We start from the raw sequence: 26406 nt of genomic DNA on the forward strand, positions 1-26406 counted from the left end.
TAGGGTTGCTTGCACAAATTTCATTCGCTACAGAAAAAAGTTTGGTATTTCTATAATCTTTGAACTCCACTACTTCTTCACTAATGTTATATAAAAAGTTGGGATGCACCATATTGGATTTTTGCCAATATTTACAATGTCATTTTTGCTGATACCAGTACATGTATTTAAATGTAGCTCAAACCTAAAACCTCAATCCTTAGACAACACAATTTTAGGTCTAAGATGAGTAAATGAACAAACTCCAGTCCCTAAAGCAGACTTCAAAGTATAAGGAATGATGAATAAAGAAAAAGCTGATGCAGGTCTGTTGGTCCAGCCTAAAACGCCACTAACATAATTGTTGGTACGGCAAATGTTTACAGCTGGAAAAAGGCAGATTTTTATTACCAAAATATAAGCTGTAAATATAAGCAGAAATTTACATATCTGCCAATAGTCATAATTTACTTTTTAAACTAATAAATGCTGATAAAGATATCATGCCAATAATATTGTGCATCCTAAATTAAAATAACTTTTATACATTTACAGTGCACTAAACAAATAAATATCTATTGCATAAAACGTACAATATCAATTAAACCATCTAACAGAAATGCTAAACCATGAAACAGTTTCAGAGTATTAAAGAGTAACCACTAGGGCTTGGCAATTAATCACAAATTAGATTAAATGACATTATGGCCTGCTGCAATTTTCAAATTGTAAAAGGTGCAATATTTCTTTGACCTGAAACATGCATCAAAATACAAGTTTTAAATTTTTTTCTTTTTGCAGCAGATGTTATGCATGACATATCATGCAATCATTCAGAAGCCTTTTTTTTTAGGATAGTTGACAAAAATCCTGCTGTTTTCATTTTGTTTTTTTTTCTTATCAAATATAAGAATGACCAAAACTCTTCAATGCAACAATTCATATCGAATGTGCAATACGAGTCAAAACCATCAGAATTAGACACTTTTAAGAATTGTTCAGACCTTCTTTAGGAATAAAACAAAGTTAAGGAATAATTGCATATAAATGCAATTGCAATATTGGGGGAAAAAAAGGCAATTAGATTATTTTCCAAAATCGTTCAGCCCTAGTAAACCACCTGTATGGGACGCTCTGTAAACTACTCAAAAATCAAGTGATTACTGGAATCATAGATATCAAACGTGTTTAATATTTAAGATCCGACTACTGTGTGTGTTCAGAGGAAAAGATGAAAAATCACTTGCAACGGTCCTCATGTCTGTGGTCCTTCACGTTCTTGAAGTTTATCAAGATTTGAAAATCTTCTAACGCATGGCCTAAATGTTAAGATGGCTAACCTCCCTACTGACTAGCCAGCCTTATAATTTTATACTATTGGTTAATGCATCAAAAAAGAGAAAAAAATCTGTAAAGAGTGTGCAGAAGAAACTCTGAGAACAGCAGAAACGACCTTAACGAGAGGAGAATGGTTTGAACATGTGCATTGGAAGTTAACTACAGATCTAAGCACAAGGAGGTGATTCTGAGCACAAATGCACGTTAAAGGGAAATTATCATTTTTTAAAACCTCATGCTCCTTAAACTTTAAAATGCACTCTAGAATAGACTCAGGATAATAGCTCCAGATGTTTCCAGTTAAGCCTGTTATTTACAGTACAATACTAACATCACAATACAAAGCTGCAAAATTATTTTGCATACTGGCAAAGCTTCCTGAAATGACACAGGATATAGTTCACATTACACTCTGACAGGGAGTGGGATATCTGTCTTTGAGTGTACTTTGCCGGAGTCACTTTACTAGAATATTAACAATTTGTGCATCATCATTATCATGACACTTGATGAATGCTCTTTTCTTTAAGTACTCCTATTTGGGCTTCAAGAGTGGGAACTTTTGTTCTTCTAACTATAGCCTCAAGCATCTGACTGTTAAATATTCTTACATATGTTTCAACATTGTGTGTTTAATATTTTCTTTACTTTTTCATAAACAATATGCTGTTTAGCCTCTAAGAGTAACATAGATGATGTAAAATTACTTCAGACATAAACAAATATTCATGCTAGGCTAACAGTGTTTCCTTCACACAATGTTTAAAAATGGTGGTTGAACATTTTCCCTATGTTACTTATTCTTAATTCATCTTCATAAACTATAAATGCCCAAATACAGAAACAGAGTCAAATGAAATGAAACAAACATTATCTGTTATGCTTAAATGCTTAAAAAAATTGCAACTCTTCTTTATAATCCACTGTTCACCTCAACATCTGTACAAAAGGTGTAAAAATAATGAAACATAATAAAAGAATCTCTTAACTGGAATCCTCTGTTTACTACAGCCTTTCTGGCACTTGGATGCCGATGATTAAAAAGTTTTCATTAAAAAAAAAAAGATTATTTTACTGCTTTACTGCACTGTTTCCCCCTTAGCCTCAAACAACATGTATATAAAAAGTGCTACTGACAGCTGGTGGGGAGGTGGGGCATGGATGCAGAGTGAGGATTGGCTGATCGATGGAAGGGAGGGGGGTTATCATCTCTCTTTATTGTGAAGCCGGTCTTCTCTGCGTGCAGTCTGTGTCTTTTAAGTCACTGACAGGATGTGGGTTGGAGAGGATGGAGAGTCTCCCTAAGAGACGCTGGAGCAGCGGATGCTCGGGGAGCCCATTTGTGTGAGCACCTTGTCGAGCCACTGCAGGGGGCCGTTCAGGTGCAGCTCGATCCAGCAGGGGGTGCTGGTCACTGTCTGTCGCCTGGAGGAGACAAAGGGAGAGCAGAGAGAAGTGTTCACGCAGTGCCAGAGACTTGTGTATAAACTTACAAAGTTGGCTTTTCTCAAAGTCAAAACAACTCTCCTTTATTACAGACCCCAAAACCAAACAACAAAACACAAACCCATAAATACAGGTTTCTGTTACACCTCTACTCATTCGATTACCACTAAAGATGAAGAAAACAGAACTTTTCGGGCAATTTTCACCCTTTAATCTCATCTGTATTTCTTGTGTGTGATCTTTGTTTTATAAATGTGGGTCTATCTTAACAATGCTTCCACATTTAGCTGATTTAAAACAAACATGCTGACCTGGGCCACTGCCTGCAACCATCTAATTCTCTGAAGTCTCATTATGTTGAGGACATGATTTTAAAAGTTTCACAAAGGAAACTAAAAGAGGAAGTTGTTTTTCATAAACATGTAAAACCTTTGCTCTGTAAACCTGTACAAAAACTGGAGGAGAAGCAAGTTATTTGTTGTTCATTCATGAAAAAGACATCAGACTCTAGATAAATTGTTTCACATATCTATTTCATGGGATGTACATGTATGTCTATAAAAATTAGACTATCATGTAAGAGTTTTTTTCCACCAGGGTTTACTCATAAAAGTAAAACACCTTTAAAAATAATTATTTCAAGACTTTGTATTGTTTTAATCTTGATGGTTTCAGCTCACAGCTCATGATAATCAAAATCCACTATCTCAAAATATTAGAATATTTGTTAAGTCCAATTTGCAAAGGTTTTCTGAGCCTCCATTCTCTCACTCTGGTTCAGTACACACAGCCACAGTCATGGGGAAGACTGCTGACTTGACTACTGTCCTGAAGACAATCACTGACATCCTCCACAAGAAGGGTAAGCCACTGAAGGCCACTGCTGAAGGGGCAGGTTGTTCTCAGAGGCTGTATCAAAGCAGATTCATGCAAAGTTAACCGAAGGGAAAAGTGTGGTAGGAAAATGAGCACAATCAACAGGGATGAGCTCAGCCTCAGAGGATGGTCAAACAAAGCAGATTCAAGAACTCAGGAGAACTTCACAAGGACTGGACTGAGGCTGGAGTCAGTGAATTAGGAGCCACCACAAAGATCCAGGAGATGGACTACAACTGCTGTGTTCTTAGTGTGGAGCCAATCCTGAACGACAGTGTCATCTGTGTCTCATCTGGACTAAGGAGACCATCACTCAGTGGTCCAAAGAACTCTTTTCAGATGAAACAAAATGTTTAATTTTGTTTGGAAATCAAGGACCCTGAGTCTGGAGGAAGATCTGAAAGGCACATGATCCAAAGTACTTGAGTGTTTTCAGCTTCCACAGTCAGTGTTGATCAGGGGTGCCACTGGCTGCTGTTGTTCCAGTGTGCTTTATGAAGTCCGGAGTCAACACTGTCAGCCGTCTGCTGAGAAGTTTTATGCAGATACTGATTTTCTTTTTCCAGCTGGACTTGGCAACTGCCCACAGGGAAGCCAAAACTTCCAGAAACTGGTTTACTGACCATGACATAACTGTGCCTGATTGGCTAGCCAAATGGTCTGACCCTACTCTTTCAAAAGTTGTTCAGGTGAGGAGCAAAAATATCTTTGCTGTCAAGAAAAGATTTTCAATGCATTTTTTTTTCTTTTCTGTTAATAAAAAAAGATCTTGTCCAGTTCTGATAAAACTGCCACTATGGCTGCATTCAAGACAATCTCTTCAATGCCATCACTGTTTGCAGAAAAAACCACCACGCCTGAAGCTACCGCCTCGTTCTCCACAAATGACACTGATTGGTCTGGTCATTCTCTGTCTGGAAGCAAACGTTTCAGCTTGAGGCTTTGCAAGATGGATCTGCCTGATGACAGAAATGGAGTCTGGCCAATCCTTTGGCTTTACAAGGTTAATATTTTGTGACTCCTTCTTGATTATACACATCTAAAAAACCCTGACTGTTTCTCTGAAGAGGAGGGCAGATGAGAGACAGAAGTGTTGAAAATCAAGGACACGGGGTTCTAGGGGGGGTTATGTGGCATTAAAAGGCCTACATCATCTCCAGGAAATATGGCAGACATCAGTATACAAAACAGGGTTTGTGTGTGCTTTGTAAAAAAGAGGGGTTTGATTTCACAAAGATTTAGCTGGAGTGAGCTTTACTCTGCGATAACCCTGCGTGATAACCCTGTCATTTCCTCGGTGCTCTGCTTTCTTTCTTTACAAATCATCTTTGACACCAAAGAGCTGCATGGACATATCAGTAGCTTTAAGAGAAATTCAAGGCTTTTTTTGCAGGGGAGACCATTTATTTTTATGAAAACAGCTCATTTATCTTCCATTAAATTCCAGTACCAGCAGGTTAATGTCTCCTGGTCAGCCGGGTAAACTGAGAAAATGTCAACCACTTGATTTCATAAAACAAATACTTATTTGGTTCAAAAGTATTGAGGGAACAGCCCAGCTGATAATTTAAGATGTAACATTAGCTGTTTTGTTGATTTAAATCCAGTCTTAGTTTTGTTTACTTTTTTAATGAATAAAAAAGAAGAGCAAAAAGGGAAGAAAAGGTAAAAACTATGACAGACTATTCATAAGAGAAAAGACAGAGGGCTGAGGTGTGGGTGGAGGCAGACGTGGAGGAGGGCCTGGCCGGTCCAGTAACCTGAATCCTGTTTTTAAGTGTCTCCACATGTCAGAGTTTGGTCTGAGTAGGACTGTGAAATACTTGCTCTCAGCACAAAGGTTTTCCCCCACTGGGGAAAGCCTCCTGTGCCGAGTCAACTTTCAGCCAATCATCTGCTCCCGCTTTACTCTGTCTCCTCCTCTCTCACTATCAGTGAGTCAGACTGAGTGGAAAAGGGAGGCCATGGGACTGGGAAAGTCTGACATCTCTCTCTTTTTTTGACAAAACACGTGTGTCTTTTTAAAAATAGTCTGGGGCCTGTTTGTGTTGATGAGGCCTCAGCGACGTCATACAGCGGATTCACCAGAGAGTGAGCAGATGCCTGAGGGCAGGGGCGGCTGGATTGTGGGAGGTGATTCACAGACTGTTTGTTTCTATTGTCTGTGTTTACACAAAGCTTCGCTGACGACTTGATCTTTGCACAAAAGCTCTTATCATGTCGCTGAGATGTTGTAGGTTTATCATTTGTTAAGCAGTTAAGCTGTCTAGGAGTTTGGATTAACCAACAAGTCAGAGGTATTCATTAACCCAAAGCTGATCAGTGACCACAGCCTACCTGTACTCGGCTCCCCAGCCTTTTACAAAGCTCATTCTGATGGTGCACATCCTGGTGAGCTGGTACACGGCTTCGAAGCCCTGGTTGACTGACTGTGCCAGCAGGGCAGCAAACTCCTGGTTATTGAAGATCTTCAGGTTACATCCTGGAAGGGACAATCAACATGGTCACAGATAAGACCACAACACCAACAGCAAAAAGCCCCAATAATCTTTGTTATTCTGCATGTAGAGGTGAGCATTAATGTAGGGGCAGCTTTTCTGGATGTTTGACCGGCAACTGTATAAGTCAGTTTGGTAACTTATCAGTGGGAGTACTCTGCTTATAACCAAAATAGTATAAATCACTTGGAATGAAAAAAATCCTTTTAAAACATCACTTCAGGCAGCATACATTCTGCTTTTACGTAAATAAATTTTTTTTTACATAAATTAGAGATCTTTTGTTTCGTTTTCATGTATTCATTTCTTACTGACCTTTATTTGAGCAAAGAAAAGGAATACAATAGCAGAATTACAAAACTAAAAATTCTGCCTCAAATGTAAGTGTGAACTACAAAGCTGATAAAATGAAAAGTACATGGTTGAGCCAGCTTGCCAGACTGTTTTGTGCTTTCTTACAACCTTTATTTGCCTCAAACAATTCGGTCCAGTCAGATCTGATACAGGAATTTCCCTAACACTGTGAAACCAGCTATCAGTGTTTCACATTTGATACAGATGTTTTCTGACAACATGTGCCTCAACATGTGCTTATTCTTCATTCTGAAGATAGGAAACTAATCAGATTTTTTACTGGGTCACTCCAAAAAAGAAGAAAAAAAAAAAAAGTACTTTCAGCTTTTACAAGAGTGACTCAAGTGTTTATTCAGACATGAATCCAACATATAAAACTGCCAACACACTGACATTAAGAGGCCAGTTTTAGCTGATGATTCAGACAACAAAGTTCAGTAATGCCTGTATCAAAACCTTCTTTCTGTTAACCAACCAACAGTAAAACTACAAGAGTAACTCAACATTTAGACCACATTTTCAAGCTAAAACCCTGTCAGGTATATGGTTATTTATTTGGTACTATTGTTGATCAGTTATGGTCCAGATCTCGACATCTGACGACAAAATATTCAACACTTGTGTTGTCTAATGGTCAAAAATGTCCTGCCCCAGTATAAATGTTCTTTATGAGTTTTTACACTGAATCCGTTATCTCACATTGTTGTTTACGAGTACTTTGGCAAACAATGGTTGAAAAATGGGTTAAAAAATACAGACTAAGAGCGTTTACGGATGAATTCTTCATTTTACAGTGTGTAAACATGAACGTGTTTACAAAAAAACTCAACTGTTCCCTTTAATGATTTATAATCGAAGCTAATTTCTATGTCTTTAGGATTTACATGCATCATTTACAACAAATTATTTGTACAATGGTTCAGTTATTTAAATGTAAAGATGATAATATAGCTCTATTTTAGTACAGAGAACACTTACAGCAGGTGTGCTGCGATAAAAGCATGTGGTATCCAGTTGTTAGATGCAATCCCTCTTAACTTCAAAAAAGAGAAACTCACACATTAACAAAGTTTGTGATGATCAAGAGGATCTTCCTTCATAAAAACAGAGATTATGTATTTGGCTTCAATAAACCTGCTTTGTTTTATAAGTTACATAAAGTTCAGGGTTTTTTTACCCTTGGGACTAGGAGAACATGCAAAACAAAGATGACTACTTAAATTCTACACTCTGTTGGAAATATGCATAGTGTGCTCTCTACAGGTTGAAACTCTGCAACTGCAACTTAATTTTTCTGTTTGCTGATTTAGAGGCAGGTGACATATGTGGTTCCAGCTTTTGTCACCATACAGCTCGACAGTGACCCCCCACTTATTCCATGATTTTAACCTCAGTAGTAGCAGCCGACTGCTGAAAATGTCACGATTCTTTGTTGTTTCTCTTGCATTTGTGTGTGATATCTATGTGTGCTTTTCACATTTCCCCTTTTGTTTTGTAGTTTAGGCAATTGTGTTAGGTTAAAGGGATATTTTAGGATTTTTGAAGTTGGGTCGTATGAGGTACTTGGCTACAGTAGTGGCATTAGCCTATGGTGATTTCTGTTGAATTGCTTTGGTGGTTATTATGAGCTCAGAGAGATCCAGGGCATAGTGGCTGTAGATGGGATTGTTTTATCCACGTAGTTTAATGAGTTTTACATAAAAACAGCTCAATTATATATGTTGGCTTGCCTGTGCACTGTGTCGAAAATGTACATAGCGATTCATTTCTCCCAAGAGAAACCACTAACTTACGATGCAGCTTTGCCATTTTGTCTCCTTCCGCCTCCACACACTGATCCTCTGATCAGCTGTGTGGGTCTGCGGGCTTCCACAGGGATAAATAACACCACACCAAGCTAAAAATAAGATAATATAAGTAATTTCAACTCGAGTGATGATGATGTGCCGTTTACTCTGGATACAATATTTGTATAAACCGGAGTTCACCGAGGAAGAACTTGTACAGATGGAGAGTTAGAAGAGAAACTTCACTTGAAAGTTTTGAGTTTGAGATCCCGAGTTACCTGGTGGTGTAGGTGTGGAAAATGCAGTCCCATTGGGATCTCTCAGAGCTTGTAATAACCACCGAAGCAACTTTCACAGAAATCACTGGAGGCTAATGCCACTACTATAACCAAGAACCTCATACGGCCCAACTTCAAAAATCCAGAAATATCCCTTTAAGGTTCAGGTAGCTTCTGGTGTGCCTTGGATGTTAATGACACGATGCCTGATAATCAAACCTCCAAAAGCGGCACAGCTTGTACGCTGCTGTTGCTGATGGGAGCGATAAAAAGGACTGAGTGGTTCTGTCTTACTTCTCTCCCCTTCCAGCGCTGTCTATGGTATTTTTTAAATTTCAGGGCAGAGGCATCCTAACTGAAACTCTGGGGTGTAGTTACTCTTTAACTAAAGGGGAAAACATTTCTAACTCCCCTTACAATTTTATAAATCACGTGCTAAAAGTAAACAGACAAATGTGGAGAGGAAAATCTTGTATTTTTAGCCAGACTTCCCCTAAGTGAAAGAGCATGTTCCTGGATTGGTGGTGGTGATTAGTGATGTGCTTGATGTGGCTTCTGCTGTTCTCAGTCTTTATGACACAGCCAAGCAACATTTTCTCTGACTAATCCATTTTAAAGAATTAACTTAAGTTGGATTAATTACAAGCTAACTTACTAACAAGGCTTTCCAGTGGCGTCAGTTTTGCCACAGACTAAGAACTCAAACTGGAGGAGCTGGCCACAGATGTCCACAAGAACAAATTCTTACCCCTGCCACAAAAGCTGAAGTTACATGTGAAAGGAGAACTTCGGACTTGTCTTCTTTTATGAATATGTAAAAATATGTCTGTACAGGAACCTGTAAAAGATCATGCTTAAGTCTTGAGACTTCAGGACACTATGACATGTTGACAAAGGGGCCTGGGCTTTAAATTTCCAGTTCCTGTACCACTGATTATCTCAAATTTTGCCTTTGAATTTTTCTGTCTATCCCACTGCACTTATCTCTTAACTGCTCTCTCTTTGCATCACTCTCTACTCTGTTCACTCTTAGCCTTTTCAACCAATCACACACCTGGAGGGATCTTGCAGACCGTGGCAGGGTGCCAGCCGTAGCGTTGGTTACAGTTAGGGCTCTGGACGAAGATGGCGCTGTCACTGAGACACTCAGCAAACACTTCACCTCCAATGTAATACAGCCGCACGCCACGGCCTTGAAGAGAACACAAACAGACAAAACAAATCCCCCAAATCAGACTGAGAATGTAGAATCCTGTCTTTGTTTAGGAGCTGAATTTCAGAAAAGTAATGTTCTTTGAATAATGTATGCCAAGCAGACGTAAATGGAGTCCTACCGATATGTCTGCGTGTTAACTCCACGGCTGCGTTGCGGTTGACGTTTGACAGCAGGCCAAGACAGAATCGCTCCGAGTTAGAGGGGTCCGTGAAGCCGTCCACTGTCAGCGAGGGCTGTGAGGCGTGGAAGGTCTCTCCTACTCTCTGGTTTAACTCATAGTACGAAATGGAGCACCAAAAGGCTGGCTCGCAGTATGTCACAGGCTGAAGGTCTAACAAAGAGAGAAAGGAAAAGTTTTCTTTTATTTAACTAAAAAACAAGACAATGCAGCTTATAGGCTGGAAATGAACAGTGCAGAATTAAGACTTAATAAAATAGCAAAGAAATAAGTAGGCCGACAGGATTCAAGGTTTCATGACAACAACAGGAGCAAACCAGAAGTAATGACTGGAAAACAGAATAGGCTGAAATAAAGAAGTAACAGATGTAGAAGAGGGGCAAAAATTGGGGGACCAAAGGGGCCGAGGTGGATGAATGGGGGAAAAAACACCACCAAAGAAAACATTCGGCTGAGCTTACGTCACAAAATGTCAAACCCATACGCTGTTTCCCAGAAGGTTTCACCAGACAAATGTGGAAACTCAACCCTCACTGGTGGGACACTGGAGCCAAAATGGTCAAATTACAGGCTTATCCATGATCTTTTTCAGAAACTTCAGCTGGTTCTGGTAATTTGCTCTTGTTTCCCTCATCACAGTCGCTCTTTAACAACTTCAACATTTTGTTCTTGGCTATGAAGTTTAGAACAGAGCTGTCAAATTGAACTGATGTGATTTCTGTTGCATCCTGATAGCTCTTCGGCCAAGCCCCCTGGCGTTTTTCCATCCTGATAGAATAAACGTAGGATATTGTCGCTGATGTGAGTGTGGGCTGAGTGCCGGGTTGGCCTGTTGAGCAGCTCACATGCAGCAAAGAAGACAAAGACGTCTTTCATCACCTGGTTTCCTCTTACAGAACTGGAGTGAAATCAAACAGAGAATTCCCACTGGGGAGACGTGCTATAGAAACATTTGTCTGTGAGTGGAGGAAGACAGACAGAAAAGTACACAAACATGCACTTAAGCACACACACAGACACACTGTTCTTACCCAAGTTGCTGTGTGTGGGTGAAACAGGGTTCGGTGACAGGTTTGGGGAGCTGGTGTCCATGCTGTGGGTCATCTGATGATCACTGGTCTCTCCATCCTCACTGAGGTAGCCTGGCGGAGGCGTTTCTAAAACACAAAAGAAAACAACTCCATTTGTGGCTTTTCTGTGGTAACTATGGTGGAAAAGTTAGCCGTATGGTTATGACAGTTTCAATCTACAGTGAGTTACACTGCATAAAAATGAGCATTTTAAAAAGAGCAGCTCTCTGGATGAGTTTGAATGATTCTGACAGTTGATGAAAGCCTCCTCTTTTAAAGAAACACAATAATGCATAAAATCAATTGCATCAATCAATTAAAAAACAATGACGCTTTAGCTTACAATCATAGACATTACAACTTAATCTGCAATTTTTCTTTAAATGAATGCTTGGTTGTTTGGGTGATATAATTAAGGGAAAAGGTCCCAAAAAAATAGAGAGATAAATGTTTAACCTCCAAGATAACATGCTTACAGTCATGTTTGCTTGCTGCATCTGTCTTTTACTCTGCACTCCATCACAGAAACAACACCAGTAACTGTCTAAGCCACCAGTCAGCAAATAAGTTTTTCTAAATGCCTCATAAAGATGTACATGATAACTTCAGTGTCTGCTGCATACAGACAGGCTGAAGACAGAGACAGCAATGTTACCTAGTCTTTAAAAGTTTTAGCTAAATCCTGGTCTGAAGACTACTGATAATGAGTTTCACATCTATGAATAAACAGTGACACTGATAAAATGCCCATGATAAAAAAATAGAGATGGCATGAAGCAGAATCACTCAATCCACTTTATTTGGGTATAAATTATTTTAAAGAAAAATCCTATTAGTTTCACCTGTCATTACCGTTAACACTGTCTAATTTGGCATGTGATTGTGGCATTTGCTAAAGTACATGTTGAAGTAAAAAATAACACATTTAATCAGTTTTTGTTGCATGGGGGGGGTCTTCTTTGTTGCTGTAGTATTGAAACAGGTATTGATATCATCTGATTTTAACTGGCATTGTATCAAAATTCAAATTCTGGTATCGATATGATGACAATACTGAGACTATTAAGTGCTTAACTTAAAAACAGAAGAACTGGTAGGTAGAATGAGTGTTTCTGTTTACTAAGTATCCGAAAATCTGGGGAACTACTGGTCAACAAGGTGTTATATTTTCTAAGAAAAGAAAATTCAATAACACACATATAGCGTAAACAGCTTGACAGAGTGTAAGTGGTGTAAAGGATAGCTCTGGTACCTGGTATGTAGTTGCTTTGGGGCTCGATGCCAGCAGGGAAGTTGGTGTTTTCAGGGATTGAATGGCTGTAGTCATCCAGGGGAGGAAACTCACTAGGGATTTCTGTGTGTCTGGGCACCAGCACAGGTGGGAGAACTGTATGATGCAGAGAAAAATAAATGCACATGAGCCACACATCAATATAAGTATTTTTGTTAAGGATCACTTCATTACTTCATGAATTCAGGATAGAATAACTAAAAATTGACAGCAGGACAAAGTTCTGTGGAGATAAAACTGTCAAACTTCTTCCTTCCTCAAACAAAACCGATAAACTTGTACCTGGTGTCTCCACTCTCTGGTAGTGGTATGGGTTGACACAAACTTCATCTTTCTTCGTATGAAAGGCATACTCGCACAGCTCCACTGCCCGCAGCTCATGGTGGGACTGCAAGTCAGGCCAGCGCCACAAACGGCAGTAGATGACGTGAGGGAGACCTTTCCTGTGGGAAACCTGTAGACGGCCATCCAGAGACCTGCAGACAGGAGGAGAGAGAGCGCAGCAGAGAGACTGTCAATTATTCCAACCAAAAAAAGCAGACTCCTCAGAAAAAGAAAGTAGTTTCCTTTGTCTCCTTTATGTGATGAATTATGCAAGAGTTGACAGTTAAGAGGTTTTCACTTGAACCACTGACCTCATATTTGGAAAATGAATTTATGGTCAAAGCAGTCAAGAATCTATCTTATTCACTGTTGTTCCTCTGCTTATTTTCTGACTTTTGCAATCCCTCTGTTTTCTTCTTTTTCCCTCTATCCCTTTTTTCATCAACACAGCTTCGGCAGATGGCTGCTCAACATGATCCTGGTTCTGCTTTAGGTTTCTGCCCCTGGAAAAGAAGGTTTCCCTTGCCACTGAAACGTTGCTGAATATTGCTCTGTGCTGACCTCATGGTTGATTAATGGGTCTTGTGACCTGAGATGACTTTGATACTAAGTGCTATACAAATAAAGATTGACTGATTACATTTTCATGTGATATTAGAAATTTACCTGTATAATTTTCAAACATAATCCATTTTTGTCCCTGTTTTCCTTACATTTATATATTTTTTCTCTGTAAGGTTATATTTATGTCATATGTACAGATGCAAGCCTTCGGCTGCTCATCGCTGATCTGTCTACTAGCCACTGTGTTAAGTTTTTAGATCAAATCAACATCACTTTTTTAGCATTGCTTATCTAATGTTTCTTAAAAGAGAAAGCATGGCATGGCACAAAGTGATTTGGGGCATGTCTGACACCTTATGCTATTTGCAAGGTTCACAGAGGTGCAAAGAGGGGATTGAGAGGCTGGATTAAAACTAGGTGTGGAATGATTTTTGTGTTTCAGGTCTTATACCCAATAAATACATGAATGAATAGAACAGTAAAAACAGAGAATTTAACTTTGAGAACAATACAGCTTTCATCGCTTTCTATCAGAGTGTGAAATTTCATTCCCTGTCAGTAATAGCCAATCTTATTCAAATGCTTCCATAAACATTTACACTCAACAGGGAAAGCAGTGGGAGCAAACTGAGGGTCAAGTGTCTTGCCCAAGGAGACATTAACAAGTAGTTGGGGATTGAACGCACAACCTTTCGATTGCAGGACTCTACCTACTAATTCACAGTCGCCCGGACACAAACAGTCCTACCAGTCCTATTGTAGATCTGCAGAATTACAACCATTACTCTAAAAAATATAAATATCTTATATAATTATTTCTTAGCCCAAAAAAAGATTATTTGTAAAAACGTAACAGAATTCAGCTCTGTACACCATATCTGCCACTAGGTGCAGAACCAGAGTCTCAGCTCTGACCCTCCTTCCTGTTGAAGAGGTCCCAGCTGTGTGGACTGGCTCTGGTCTGATGTCTAATAATACACAACCCAGAATGAGATTTCAATATGTACAGCAGGAATTTCATTGTGTTGTATAACATCTGCACTCATGTGGTAAACAACACTGCCGGCAGGATGATGACACAGGCTGTTGGACAGAAATGAGCACAAGTTTAACACTGCAGATTGTCATAAAGGGGACATACCCTGTAATCTCTGCACACAATGACCCATGAAAGAAAAAAACCACACACTAATCATCTTATGCAAGAGGCAACATCCCCATATGCCCCTTCTATCTTAACACTGGCTAACTCTCAAACACAAACACAGAGAAAGGGTCAAAGTCATGAGCTAAAGCCCTTTATGAGGACAAACGTCTGTGCACAAATAAAAACAAGGCTGTGTGCTGCTCAGCGTTGCCACATCTGGGTCAACTATTATACACCCAGCAGCTAGTAGGGAGTAGTGTCTTAATTTTTCATGGATAAAGCTTTCATTCACTGGCTCTTTGCTTTAAAAGGGGCTGGGGAGGGTGTGTGTCAGAGGGGGGTGTCTTGAATTTGTAAAGAGTGTCTGAGTACTTGATGTCCACACAATCATACAGTAGAACAGAGTTAAAGGGGGGGAAGAGGGGACTGGAGAAGCCTCAACTGTGAAAAATATCCTAAAAGGCAGCAAGTAAGAGCTGCTTTGTTTATGCAAATAAAAAAGGACCAAATTGTACAAGAAGTCATTAGTCAGAAGAACTCATACTACATTAGACAAAGCTTCGATTCTTCATATGGTGACAATCAAATAATGCAGGCCAAGCTTCAGAGCGGAGTCTTTTGTATATATGTCTGCAATTTAAAAGAGCGAATGAGTTGCTAAAACTGACAGTAAATGTATTTTACCTGGCCCAGTAGTTTACATGAAGGTTTGATGTTCCTAAAGTTTGTTGTATGATTTTTTTAAGTGGCACTCAATTATATTTCTTCATCGAGAAGACGAAGCTATAAATATTCTTTCTATCAGAGATGTAAGTAAACCAAATCCTGCAGGGTCTGGTTTCATTATATCAACCTGTTTGACTTCACTCCCAACTGCTCAAGGCAAACTGATGTCCTTCGGAGGTTGGACTTGGTTCAACTGGGACAGAAAATTCTCAGATAGACATCCAACATTAACATTTTGTAGGAAAAAAAAACATGCCATTTCATGCATTGGGAATGAACTTTAGTTTCAGCTCTGTTTAGTCAGCAGCTGCAGCGTGGCCTAGTCTAGCAGTATGTGCCACAATTAACAGATCCTGCAGTTTAATAAAATATTAAATATATTTGTAAAAATGCTGCCAAAATAACTAAATACAGTCTAGACCTGCTCTTTTTGTGTCTTGGGATAACGTTTGATATTAGTTAATGCTTTATAAGTAAGTTAAATCAAAAAGTTAAACAGACTACAAAATGTGATGCAGTTTTTGGCTTTTTTAAGTCTGGCAGCAAGAGGATGGTTAACAACTTTTGTAATTTCTTACCTTTTAGTTGAAAGATAAATTGACCGTTTAATGCAGTCTTAAGACATGAGGAGACTTTATAACCTAAAACATAAAGGTAATTATGTGCAATTCATATTGATTGCTTACTGATGCCTTGCCCAAATCCCCATATTTACATCGACTTTAAATGCTATTTAGAATCTTGACCCACATACTCTACCTATGCCACGTTTGTGGAGCAACGCCAAGCAGAGTGTAGCCCTGAGCAGCTGGAGACAAGAGATCACAAGCTTGAGGAGAACTATGAGTTCATATGGGAATAGTATGTAAACGACAGATTAATTGGCTTTTATGGAGTTTATCTGCTAATCGTTTTGACTGTGATGTTTTTCCTTCTATCATGGATGAGTTCATTAGGAAGTTAAATGTTTTCTAAAAAGAATGGGTGTTTTCTAGGGATGTGATGACTAAAACCTCATGACTTTTCTGGTCAAGGTAAAAAAAAAAAAAAAAAAAAAGTCTCGCAAGGTTACCAGGCTGTATTTGCAGAGTAGACAGACAACTGCTGCTAAGTACCCGTGCAGAGTCAAAGTGAGAGGAATATGGTGTTTTATTTTGTATATTTGCATGCAGATTCTGGCACAGAGACGACTTGCAAAGTGATGATGTTCGGTACATTGTTCCTCAATTTTCTCTCCTCTCCTCACTGCTTCAACTTTCACCTGTTGATCTCATCGCAACGGTCACTCATAACACATCAATCTGAAACAATGTGATTAATGTAACAGCCCATCGTATACTGCAGCCGGTAACTTGGTAGAACAAACTAGGCCATAGAGTACTTTATTTGCTCCAATAAATGGAGGTGTAGTCGCTCATAAACACTGCTGTCTGTCACACACACAGAGCACACAGAGCAGACACACAAATTCACTGCTACATTAACAAGATTAAGGTGTGTGTGCTGCATCAAACACTGTCAGCCCACATGATAATAACAAAAACCACAAAACAATTTCAGACTAAAACATCCTGCAGATAATAGCAAACGTATTATTGAAAGCATGTTTTTAGTGTTTGTGATGGTGATTATCCCTGATAGAGGATGAGAAATAGTCTAATTTAACTGATGCAGCTTTTTAATTTCAGTCTGTTTAACTCACATTTTAAAAATGTTTTTCAAGATATAAAGATAGTTCAGGCTTATCAACCTGCTTCTGCTATCTTTATTTTTACTGGAATTGTAGCAATAAGAAGTTAAGTAATGAGCATGTTACACACTATTACAATGCATGTATAGTGGATATGAGATGCCACTAAAATGCATGTTTGAGTCATAGCTAGGCAAGACAAGCTTTATGTAAGTTAAGCAATGATATTCAAGGCAAGAGGATAAATCACTAAAAATTTTCAAATGGACCTGCAATCTTTAAATTTCATGAGTCATTAAAAAAATAAAAATAAAAATAAGCCATATATTCTGTTATTAAAGTTAAAGGAGCATTAAATCTCATCTTGTTCTTGTGAGCCCAAATCTTGTCTTCTGAGCTAAGTGTCTGGTCTCACCCCTAGTGTTTTCATATAAAATTCAGTGGTTTTCACCTCAAAAGTTATCTTTCTTCGTCCATGGCTTTGTGTTACCCTTCTAACCCTCTGACAGATTGGTGACACAAAGTCTGAAGTGTGGGATAATAATTGTATTTTTAAATGGACTGGATTCAATCAACTCCATAGGGATTGACATGTTTCAGAAGTGGAGCAACATGAAGTGGTGCTTCTGACATGCGCCAGAGATGGACCAGAGTCTGTGCAATAGAATACAGAACTACAAAGATTGACTGGAGAGGGAGTGATACTCTCCAGAGCCAGGTGACCGATCCAAATCCATCCTACAGTTTGAGGTAGACCATGAGCACACCGCAGTCTAACATGAGAGTCTAACACAGCCTCATGTAACCTTACACATTATACCAACAACAATAATAATTGTTAAAAAAAAAAAAAAAAAATATATATATATATATATATATATATATATATATATATATCGGAATCAGTATTGGCATTGGCACATATTTATTGGAATCGATTCAGAACTGAAAAAAAGTGGATCGGTGCATCCCAACTCCAGAGTGTGCTTCAAATCATGAATCACTGGGCAAACAGAGTATGTGGAATTTTAAGGTGAGCATTACTAGCTAATCTGCTTTCATCCATGAAATGCAAGTTCAGTCAGTCAAAAAAATTATTAAGTTCTTGGCTCTGACCCCTTACATATGATACTGAAAATAGAAAGTATTATCAAAATAAGTCATAGCAACATCACATAACTTGTCATCCCTTCTTTCAGCAAAAAAGGAGGTTAGAAACTTTATTATACTAAGGTATAAACCTTTTATATCATGCCGAAGACTAAAGCAATGATGTGAAAGAATCCTCATAACACAGGCACAAGTAGGGGATCAAAACCTCCCACACTAAATCCTTTAAAATTAAACACAAACAACAGTCTTACTCAGGTTTATTCAAAGCTTTGCGAGGAAACATTTAAAAATCAGAGGTTTCAATACAGCTACAAAGAATAGACACTGGAACACCTTGTGCTATTAAACAGTCAGATCAACAGAATTATGAGGCTCTAGCTTTGTAGCTTTTAGTGATTTTAGGGTATTATTTTTACTGGGTTAGGGAACGATGAAAGCCTACTGTACTCGTGACCACACTTCCTCTTCTCTACTGCAGCTTTCCGGTGCTTAGCGTATATTGTTATGATTTATGGAAGCTGTTTCCCCTTACCACATTGAGCAATTTTTCACTGTTTGACTAATGTTAGAGGAACTCAGGCCTTTGAGTGCTTTTATAGGTGGCATAGAAAACCACTCGATGATCTCCAATAAAACACATGATATTCAACTTGGACTTTGTTTTACAAGGAATGGACACATCAAAAATCATAAAGACATACGGGGTGTTGGTAGCTTTGAAGGAAGTTAAAAGAAATCAAAAAGGCAGCAACTCGTGAATGATGGGAAATGAACACATGTGGGAAACACATGAAAATTTCATTTCAAAGAGGAACACTGATCACATGTGGAAACTCAAGATGTTCACTGTAAAAAACAACATTTTTGGGAAATCAGTAAAAACCATGAAGCTGGAAAATGCATCTAAAAGTGTCTGCAGAAGTAGTGATATCATCCTTAGAGAGTGTTAACTGAGGTTAAGATGTTAAAATGTAAGGTGTTTCCTTGCTTTTAAGAGCACAGAAAATAAAGCTGTAGATGTGTCAGAGAGGGCTGGTGTGATGTCAGTGGTATGTGTGTTTGGTCCTGCAGATGAGTGGGTGTTTGGAGCGAGACTCTGCGTGGGCTGGGACAGACGTCCACAAACTGCTGTGGCACTATTGGCTATTTGGTGTCTTGAAGCACTCAGTGTCCCTTTTTTCACAGAGACCCTTCCAGTCAGTGACTTTCTTTCTTTCTCTCTTTTTTAAACGTTTACAGTAAGAGTTTGGCTTGACTCAGACTAATAAGCTGAACAGCATATGTGCAGTACAACACATGAGAGGATCTTCACTGAGCAAGGAACAATGAATATGACTGTTTTAAAAACAATAACAACAGATGATATTGTAATCAGATTTTGGGACTTTTTGTCCTCCACTTGATTCGTTAACATTCATGCTATATAGCATCTTAGTGGGACTGTACAAGTGAACAAACAAAAACAGTTTTCAAACAAATTTCAACTTCTCCATGAAAATGGATGAATTTCAAAATGTTGAAAGGCAAAAAAAGTACAACCCCTGCAGTACTTCCAGGAAAAAAACAACAAAACAATCAATCAGCAGTTTGCAGAATGCACAACTTTGACTTGAACTTATGCAGCACTTTACATTCAACCGCTCACACCATATTAAAGGGGGCATATTTAACTCCTTTAAGACAAGTTCATATTGACCTAAGAGGTCCCCAAAACATGCCTGTAAAGTCTGATGCTGAAAAAACACTCCAGTATAGGATTTTTGCATGTCTAAAAAGTCCTCTGTTTCAGCCCTTCTCAGAATGAGCTGCTTCTGTGTCTGTGGCTTTAAATATTACTGAGCTGTCTGACTCCGCCCCTGACCACACCCCTCTCAGGAAATGGATGTGGTACTCCTAGTTTAAAAATGTTACAGATGCTTTTATCCAAAGTTAAGGACCTGACTGGGATTTGAACCATCAATCTCCCAGACAAAAGTCAGCAGGGTAACCCACTGAGCTATCCAGCATCTCAGCTAGCCACTGAGAGGAAGATCAAGATATTAGGGCAGAACTTTCTTCCAAGAGGGGACAGCCAACTGAATGGCTTGTTTCAGCACACGTTTTCTGAAAGGTGGAGAAAGAAAGGGGAATATGTCCCTTTAACATTCTGATGGCAGAGACTGACATGTTAATTGTCCTTCAGTATTAGCTCATCCCATTCATATATATTCACATGCCGATGGCCCATGCAACCGTGAGAGTTGGGGATTGAACCCCTGGTTCAAAGCCATCTATTCCAGTTAAGAGATGACCAACTCTACCACTGAGTCACAGTGTGTCTGAGTGTGTTTTTGAGTTTTATTTACATAACGTTTATAGTAGTTGATGTCCTTTATCTCTACTCTTAACCTCAACTATTATCAGCTTCTGAAATACCTCAAACACTGCCTTAGTAAAATGAGCATTAGCATATGCATACCTTTGCACCTATCTATTACTGTTTTATTCTTTTATTTTAAAATGTATTTTAATACTACAAAAACAAAAGCAATCTTTGCTATTCTAAACCTACCGTTAAGCTAAAATGTGTTGTAAACTTAAATTCATTATGGCTAAAAATGGGAATTATCATCTTAAAGTAAGAAAGAAAAGCTGACTGACTGCAGGCAGTTAATCATACGACATGACCAAACACGGACAGTGTAGTGATGCATGAGAGTGACAGAAAATGACAGCAATTTATGAATATTTTAACACTGGAATATCCAACCAGTACAAAGATGTTTACTATGCAAGGCTTCCTTGCATTGTGTTTCCCACAGAATGATACTGTACTTGGGCAGCAGGGATGGCATCACCTGCCTTTTAATGTTTCAGTAGATATGTACACATCCCAGGTGAGCTGTGTGTGTGAAGGCTTATCATTATTGTTTCAACTAACATCCTGGAGTACAGGAGTACAGGATAATATCAGCAGCAGGGGGCTGAAGAAAAATGTTGAAAGATTCATCTGTGAAGCTTAATTTTTTTTTAAAAAGGCATTGCACTACAATCAGTACATTTAGAAGAAAGCTTTACTAGTGGATGTTTTTTCTTGCACACACTGATAGTGATTATACAATAAAAAAGGATAAAAAGCTCAATCGATATCCCTGGGTGGCTTGCCCAAACATTGTCTATTTGTGATGAAATCTTCAGGTGTAGGTGCTGCCATTCAAGGACAGTAGTACACACCTCCAGCCTTGAAGTTTTGTATTAATGTTTATCATTTAATGGCACTGGATTTAAACTGGCTCCAGGAATAGATAACAAGTTAAGAAAGAGGGAACAAACAGAGAAAGACAAACTAGTAATGAAAAATCTCTGCAGTAGCTTTCTGTTGAATAATTTGGTTTCTTTGTGAAATGTCCAGATGCTTTGAATATAATGATTGATATTCTGAATGGATTGGAAACAAAGAGAGTAATTTTTAGTTGTTTTTAAATTAAAAACGTGTGCATATTACCTAACATACCACAAATACAAAAAAAATCAACTGTTAAAACAGAGCCCATCAAACATAGAGACAGGCCCAGACACAAACAGTGTATCCTACTCAATCTGAATCACTCTCTTTACGGAGAGGATTTATGACAATGAATGAGACTTTAATGAGAAACACCTCCCTGACAGTAAAAACCACTCCTGCAGCAGCATCAAGCCCCAGCCTGCTGTTTAGAGGAAGAGCCAGTAGCTGCTCCTTATGGACCTCTGCTCCTGAAAAACACTTTAAAATGATTTGGAGCCCAGAGTGTTTCAGCTATGTGACAGGAGGGAGGCAAGAGGGGGAGAACTATGACCCCAAATCCCCTGCTGGGTTACTGTGAGTGTGAGTGTGTATGTGTGCATCTGTTTGTGTGTTTTTGGACTGACGATATGAAGGACATGGGTGGGATCTGAAGGCTGCCAGGAATTCAGGCCAGCAGTTTTCAACATTCAGCTCCTCCTTAAGCCCCCTAAGGATGGGAATGTTTTATTAACTGATGGCAACACTTCCCATTGGAAAACCAGATAAATAATAGAAAACAGTGGCTTTTTAAGCCTTTATTTAGAGAGGAGGACAGTGGATAGAAACAGATATAGGGATGAGAGAGTGGGGGCTGATACATGCAGGAAAGAAGCCACGGGCCAGACCTGAACCTGGGCTGGGTGCATATATGGGGCACCACTTAACTGCTAGGCAATCTGCACCCCACTTTAGTAAAACTTGCTGCCAAGTCTTCTTCTGTCTGCAACAAATTTCACCTTCAAAATATGCAAATAGGGCTGCCTAAAAGTGCTGAACGTAATATCAGTGAATAATATTCGGCACATTCTATTTAAAGAACCCCCTCATCAATATGAGTTTCTTCCTGCCAACTCCATTAATTTTCTACACTGCTTATCCCATTCAGGGTTGCAGGGGTTGAGCCTATCACAGCTGTCATTGGGCAGGAGGTGGGGTACTGGTCGCCAGTCAATTTCAGACTAACAAGCATTCTCACACTCACACCTACTGCCAATTTAGAGTCACCAATTAACCTAACAAGCATGAAACCTCCCACCACCAAGTGGTGCTCTCTGAAGTACCCAAAGAGAGCCCACACATGCCAGGGGGAAAATCCAAACTCCACACAGAAAGGCCCTGACCAGGAAGCAAACCAGGAACCTTACTGCTGTGAGGCAACAGCACCAAACCCTGTGCTGAGCTGTGCAGCCCCTCCCTGCTATATTCCTAGCACATTTTCTGTTTGCTTCATTATGTTTACTGTGGCTCTTTAGTTGATGCTGTGAATTCGGATGCACAATATCATCGATATGACATCAGTATTGGCAGATATAAAAGATATCAAATCTACATAGACAGTACACATTGTATGAATGTTGGCAAAATGTGCAACTGTACAATCAGGTATTCACTTGGTGCTTTGTACCAAAATGTGTGTTTATATTGGTATTGGCTAAAATGAGTTTGGAAATATCAGGAAAAAATACATTGTGCATCCCAAATTGTAAATTAAACAGCATGTAGCATTGATATAAAGGCAAATATTCTCATTAAAGCATTGTATTGCAGTGCCTGTTGCTTCATTTGCCACCTCTGTGTTGTTCTTTTCCATCGCGTGGTGGCTCCTGTTTCCTACTCTCAGGCTATAGGATGCATGTGTGAACAACCACTTCAGGATGATTTCAGTCTGCTTGAATAATTTCAAAAATTTTCAGAAGTGCATATGTGAAAACAGCTTATGCCTGCTTCATTTTTCAGTCCTGCATCATTTCTTTATTCCTATCTGTCCAGAAAGAAAACGTGCCAAACTGAAACACTTCTACTTCTTTCTTCTTTCTGAAGCCTACCTTTATATCTTTACAAAACTGGCTACAAGGGTTGAAGAAATAGTTTTTATGATGAGAGACAGTCAGAGTAAAACTGACGTCAGAAAATGAAAGGGACAAATTCGTATAGATTTTTTGCCATGGGGGAAAATGTGTCAGCATCATTGTGCTCCATGACCTGGAGCTAAGTCTGAACCTGACCTTTACGCCCAACCAGCTCTGTTTGGGTGTAAACGGAGAAGGGTGCAATATGTGCTCACACAAACACAAACATAATCCCACAAAAGTATGAGAGAACTTTTATTTTAAGAGACTCACACATCTCTTTAAGTCCTCGTGAATGTAGTGAAAACAGAACTTGTGGAAATGAGTGATTGTGAAGAGGAGCTGATACACAAATTTTAGATGTGTGTGTGTGGGTGTGTGTGTTTGGCTGACTCATAAAACAGACTCAGACAGAGCAGATTGAGCTTCACTGAGCTGGGGAGGAGGGGAGGGGGCAAAACAAACACCGTGGGGCATGGCCAGTTACGCTCACTGAGACACAAACATATACTGTGTGAATGCGTTTTTTACACTGGCTATGGTCCGAGCTGAAACACACACGCTCCCTGTGGGCTCAGACCTTTTGACATAGACTTTTTACAACTCTCTGCCAAGATTCAAACTCAAAAGAATCAGAGTCTGAGCTCACTAAAAAAGATGCTGGCAAACACTAAATGCTTTCTTTTTTGTCTTCCATCTTTGGTTAATAAGTTTGAATACATAGCAGGAGCATGACTTCCATAAAAACACTGATACAAATGGTTTTAGGTATTTTAAGTGTCTGCAAGGGCATGTAAACATCAGGACCTCCCATCGCAATCTGTCCTGCAAGAGCACAGAGGGGGGAGGACAAAGCGGGTGATGGATAAAGAAAGGAGGGTGCTGCTGGACAATAGGGCTGCCAGACTGTCTCAACAGCTCAGGGCAGCTCAGAGTGTCTGTGACCGGGCCCTAAAACCCCCTCCCCTCTCCTCCGTCTGTCCCACTGTCCTACTGCCCTGACCGCCCTGCCTGCATCCCAGAACTGAGTGAGGGGTGAGGGTGCTGGGGGTGGGAGTGAAATGGCCTTTGTGCCTTTTATAAAGTCTGCAGCCAGTCTGTCGAGCCACGACCAACAGGGTTGCAGTCCAGTGATGTTCAGCAGACGGCTGCTGTCCTCCAACAACAACATGTGAGGAGACAAATCTTTCACTAGATCTGAAAAAGAAGCTGCTGCCACATTTTGGCACACGGTTACTTCAGCAGCCTGTAAATCTCGGTGCTTTTAAAGTTATTTTGCACTCAAGTGTTATATTTTAGTGTTGATGGCGAAATAATTTTCACTAAAACTGTCTGACTTCACAGCAGCTAAGAGGACACCTACTTCACAAAATAATGAAGCCTTTCAGCCCACACTGCACCTGTTCTTTTGCTACTGCTGTCGCACTAATCCCTTGTTGATTCAAATAATCAACAGAAAATAGAGCCAGAAATAAACAAAATTAGTGACATTACATAACATTAACAATAAAAAATAAGTGAAGTTTTAGTTCTCTTGCAACCCGATGCTTTATAGTGTCCATTCTGTTTCTCTTTCTCTGGTTCGTAAAACTTTTTAAGGGTGAACTCGCACTAGGCTAGGCAATCTGGGCTTGTGGTGGTCAAATGTGCTTGGGCACAGTACAGTCTATTTGGTTAGTGTGGACACTGTGATCAAGCATGATGCACTTTCTTTTGTCTGAACACAGCTGCATAAGGTGTGCTTCAGCACAGTACTGTTGATCATGCTCGAGCATGGTAACACACCGGGGACATGACTCATTTGATACAAATTTTATAAATTTGGGCAGATTTGAATATTCAAGACTCGGCTGGATAGAAAACCCACAAGAACCAGGTCTTTGGGAGAATACACCAATATTTTCTTGGCTGTGGATATATGATGAAGTATGTACAGGACGTAACCATGCTCAGGCACAGCTGGGCCTGGAGCAATCTGAGTGCATGCAAGTTGGGGACAGGGGAGGGGGGATAATAGTGCTTCAGCACAGTACAGAACTACTTGGCCTAGTGTGCCATAAACAGAAACACTCTGAATTTAACTCATCACTGCAAAGAAACTGTTAAGAAAATATGGATAAAGTCAAAAGAGAGAACCCAAATGTCTAGTTTGCCATACATTGCCCTCTTGAATTAATTAGTTAAATTAGCCAGGTACATTTCATTAAAAATACCAGCTGGTTATGCTGCTTATTACATTACAACAACACACTAATTTGATCTGGGTGAAAAAAGACTAGGTGTCTGTTAACATATGTAGATTTACCCAAATGGGAAAATAAGACACATCATGGTAAAAATCCACTGATCCTAATGTAAGCAGATAAATCTGTGCATCCCTAGTAACAACCTTTCTTTCACCAACCTGGGTTAAATTGGACTCCCTATGACTGTCTGAACTCCACCTTTGATCAGAAATGTAAGAAGATGAAGCCCTTTACTTATTGCGTTTCTTCTACAACGCTGTGACAAACTTCTGCCATTATTACACCTCTGTAATGTAGGGTTGTGACAAGATCCTGTGCCATGAGAGATCTCTTGAGATTTAAATGTCATGGTTTGAATTGTTCTTAAACTGCACAGTTTGAGTCAGAGTTAGATGGACAGTAAAATGTACAATACAATGCAATACAAGAACTTTATTTAATATATATATAATTATATAAGCAATAATATTCAGTACAACAGGATTAGTTTAAACACTTCTGAATGAGCCTGCACTGTTTTGCATTTGGGACATTCAGTTGTGTAAAAACAATCCACTTATGTTTTTTTTTTTTTTTTAAACCAAAATTTTAAAAAGTGTAGAATCTTGTCTCGTTTGTGGATACAAATCTTGTCTTGTGAGCAAAAAGCCTCATCACACCCTCACAGTAACGGCATATTGGTGTTGTGTAGTTTTACATTGCATTAGTAGCTTCTGTTACCACCTTTGATGGCAGATGCCATGCCTCCATGTGTTACATTGCAATCTGTAAGCACCAAGTGAAAGTGAGGGGTATACGGTTCAGATATGGAGAGTTTAATATTCAGTTAGACCACTTGAGTAGATGACTTTTAAAGCCCCTTAGATGCTCTTGCTTCATGAGACAGGATTACTAACTCTAACATGTTAA

The 26406-nt window shown here is 39.3% G+C and overlaps 1 protein-coding gene across 1 annotated transcript in view; it reads right to left on the reverse strand.

Annotated features, from left to right (window-relative positions):
* Positions 1-848: 848 nt before the first annotated feature.
* The window catches only part of smad3a (SMAD family member 3a), a 46384-nt gene continuing 20826 nt past the window's right edge, over positions 849-26406 (reverse strand). The window contains exons 2-8 of the mRNA XM_041784348.1: positions 12594-12787; positions 12273-12407; positions 10982-11107; positions 9891-10103; positions 9611-9748; positions 5977-6121; positions 849-2742 (exon numbers count right to left, since the gene is read on the reverse strand). Coding sequence (XP_041640282.1) covers positions 2619-2742; positions 5977-6121; positions 9611-9748; positions 9891-10103; positions 10982-11107; positions 12273-12407; positions 12594-12787 — 1075 coding nt within the window. The 3' untranslated portion in view covers positions 849-2618. The remainder of the gene's footprint in view (positions 2743-5976; positions 6122-9610; positions 9749-9890; positions 10104-10981; positions 11108-12272; positions 12408-12593; positions 12788-26406) is intronic.

Source organism: Cheilinus undulatus, linkage group 1 (genome assembly GCF_018320785.1).
Source record: "Cheilinus undulatus linkage group 1, ASM1832078v1, whole genome shotgun sequence".
Classification (NCBI taxonomy): domain Eukaryota; kingdom Metazoa; phylum Chordata; class Actinopteri; order Labriformes; family Labridae; genus Cheilinus; species Cheilinus undulatus.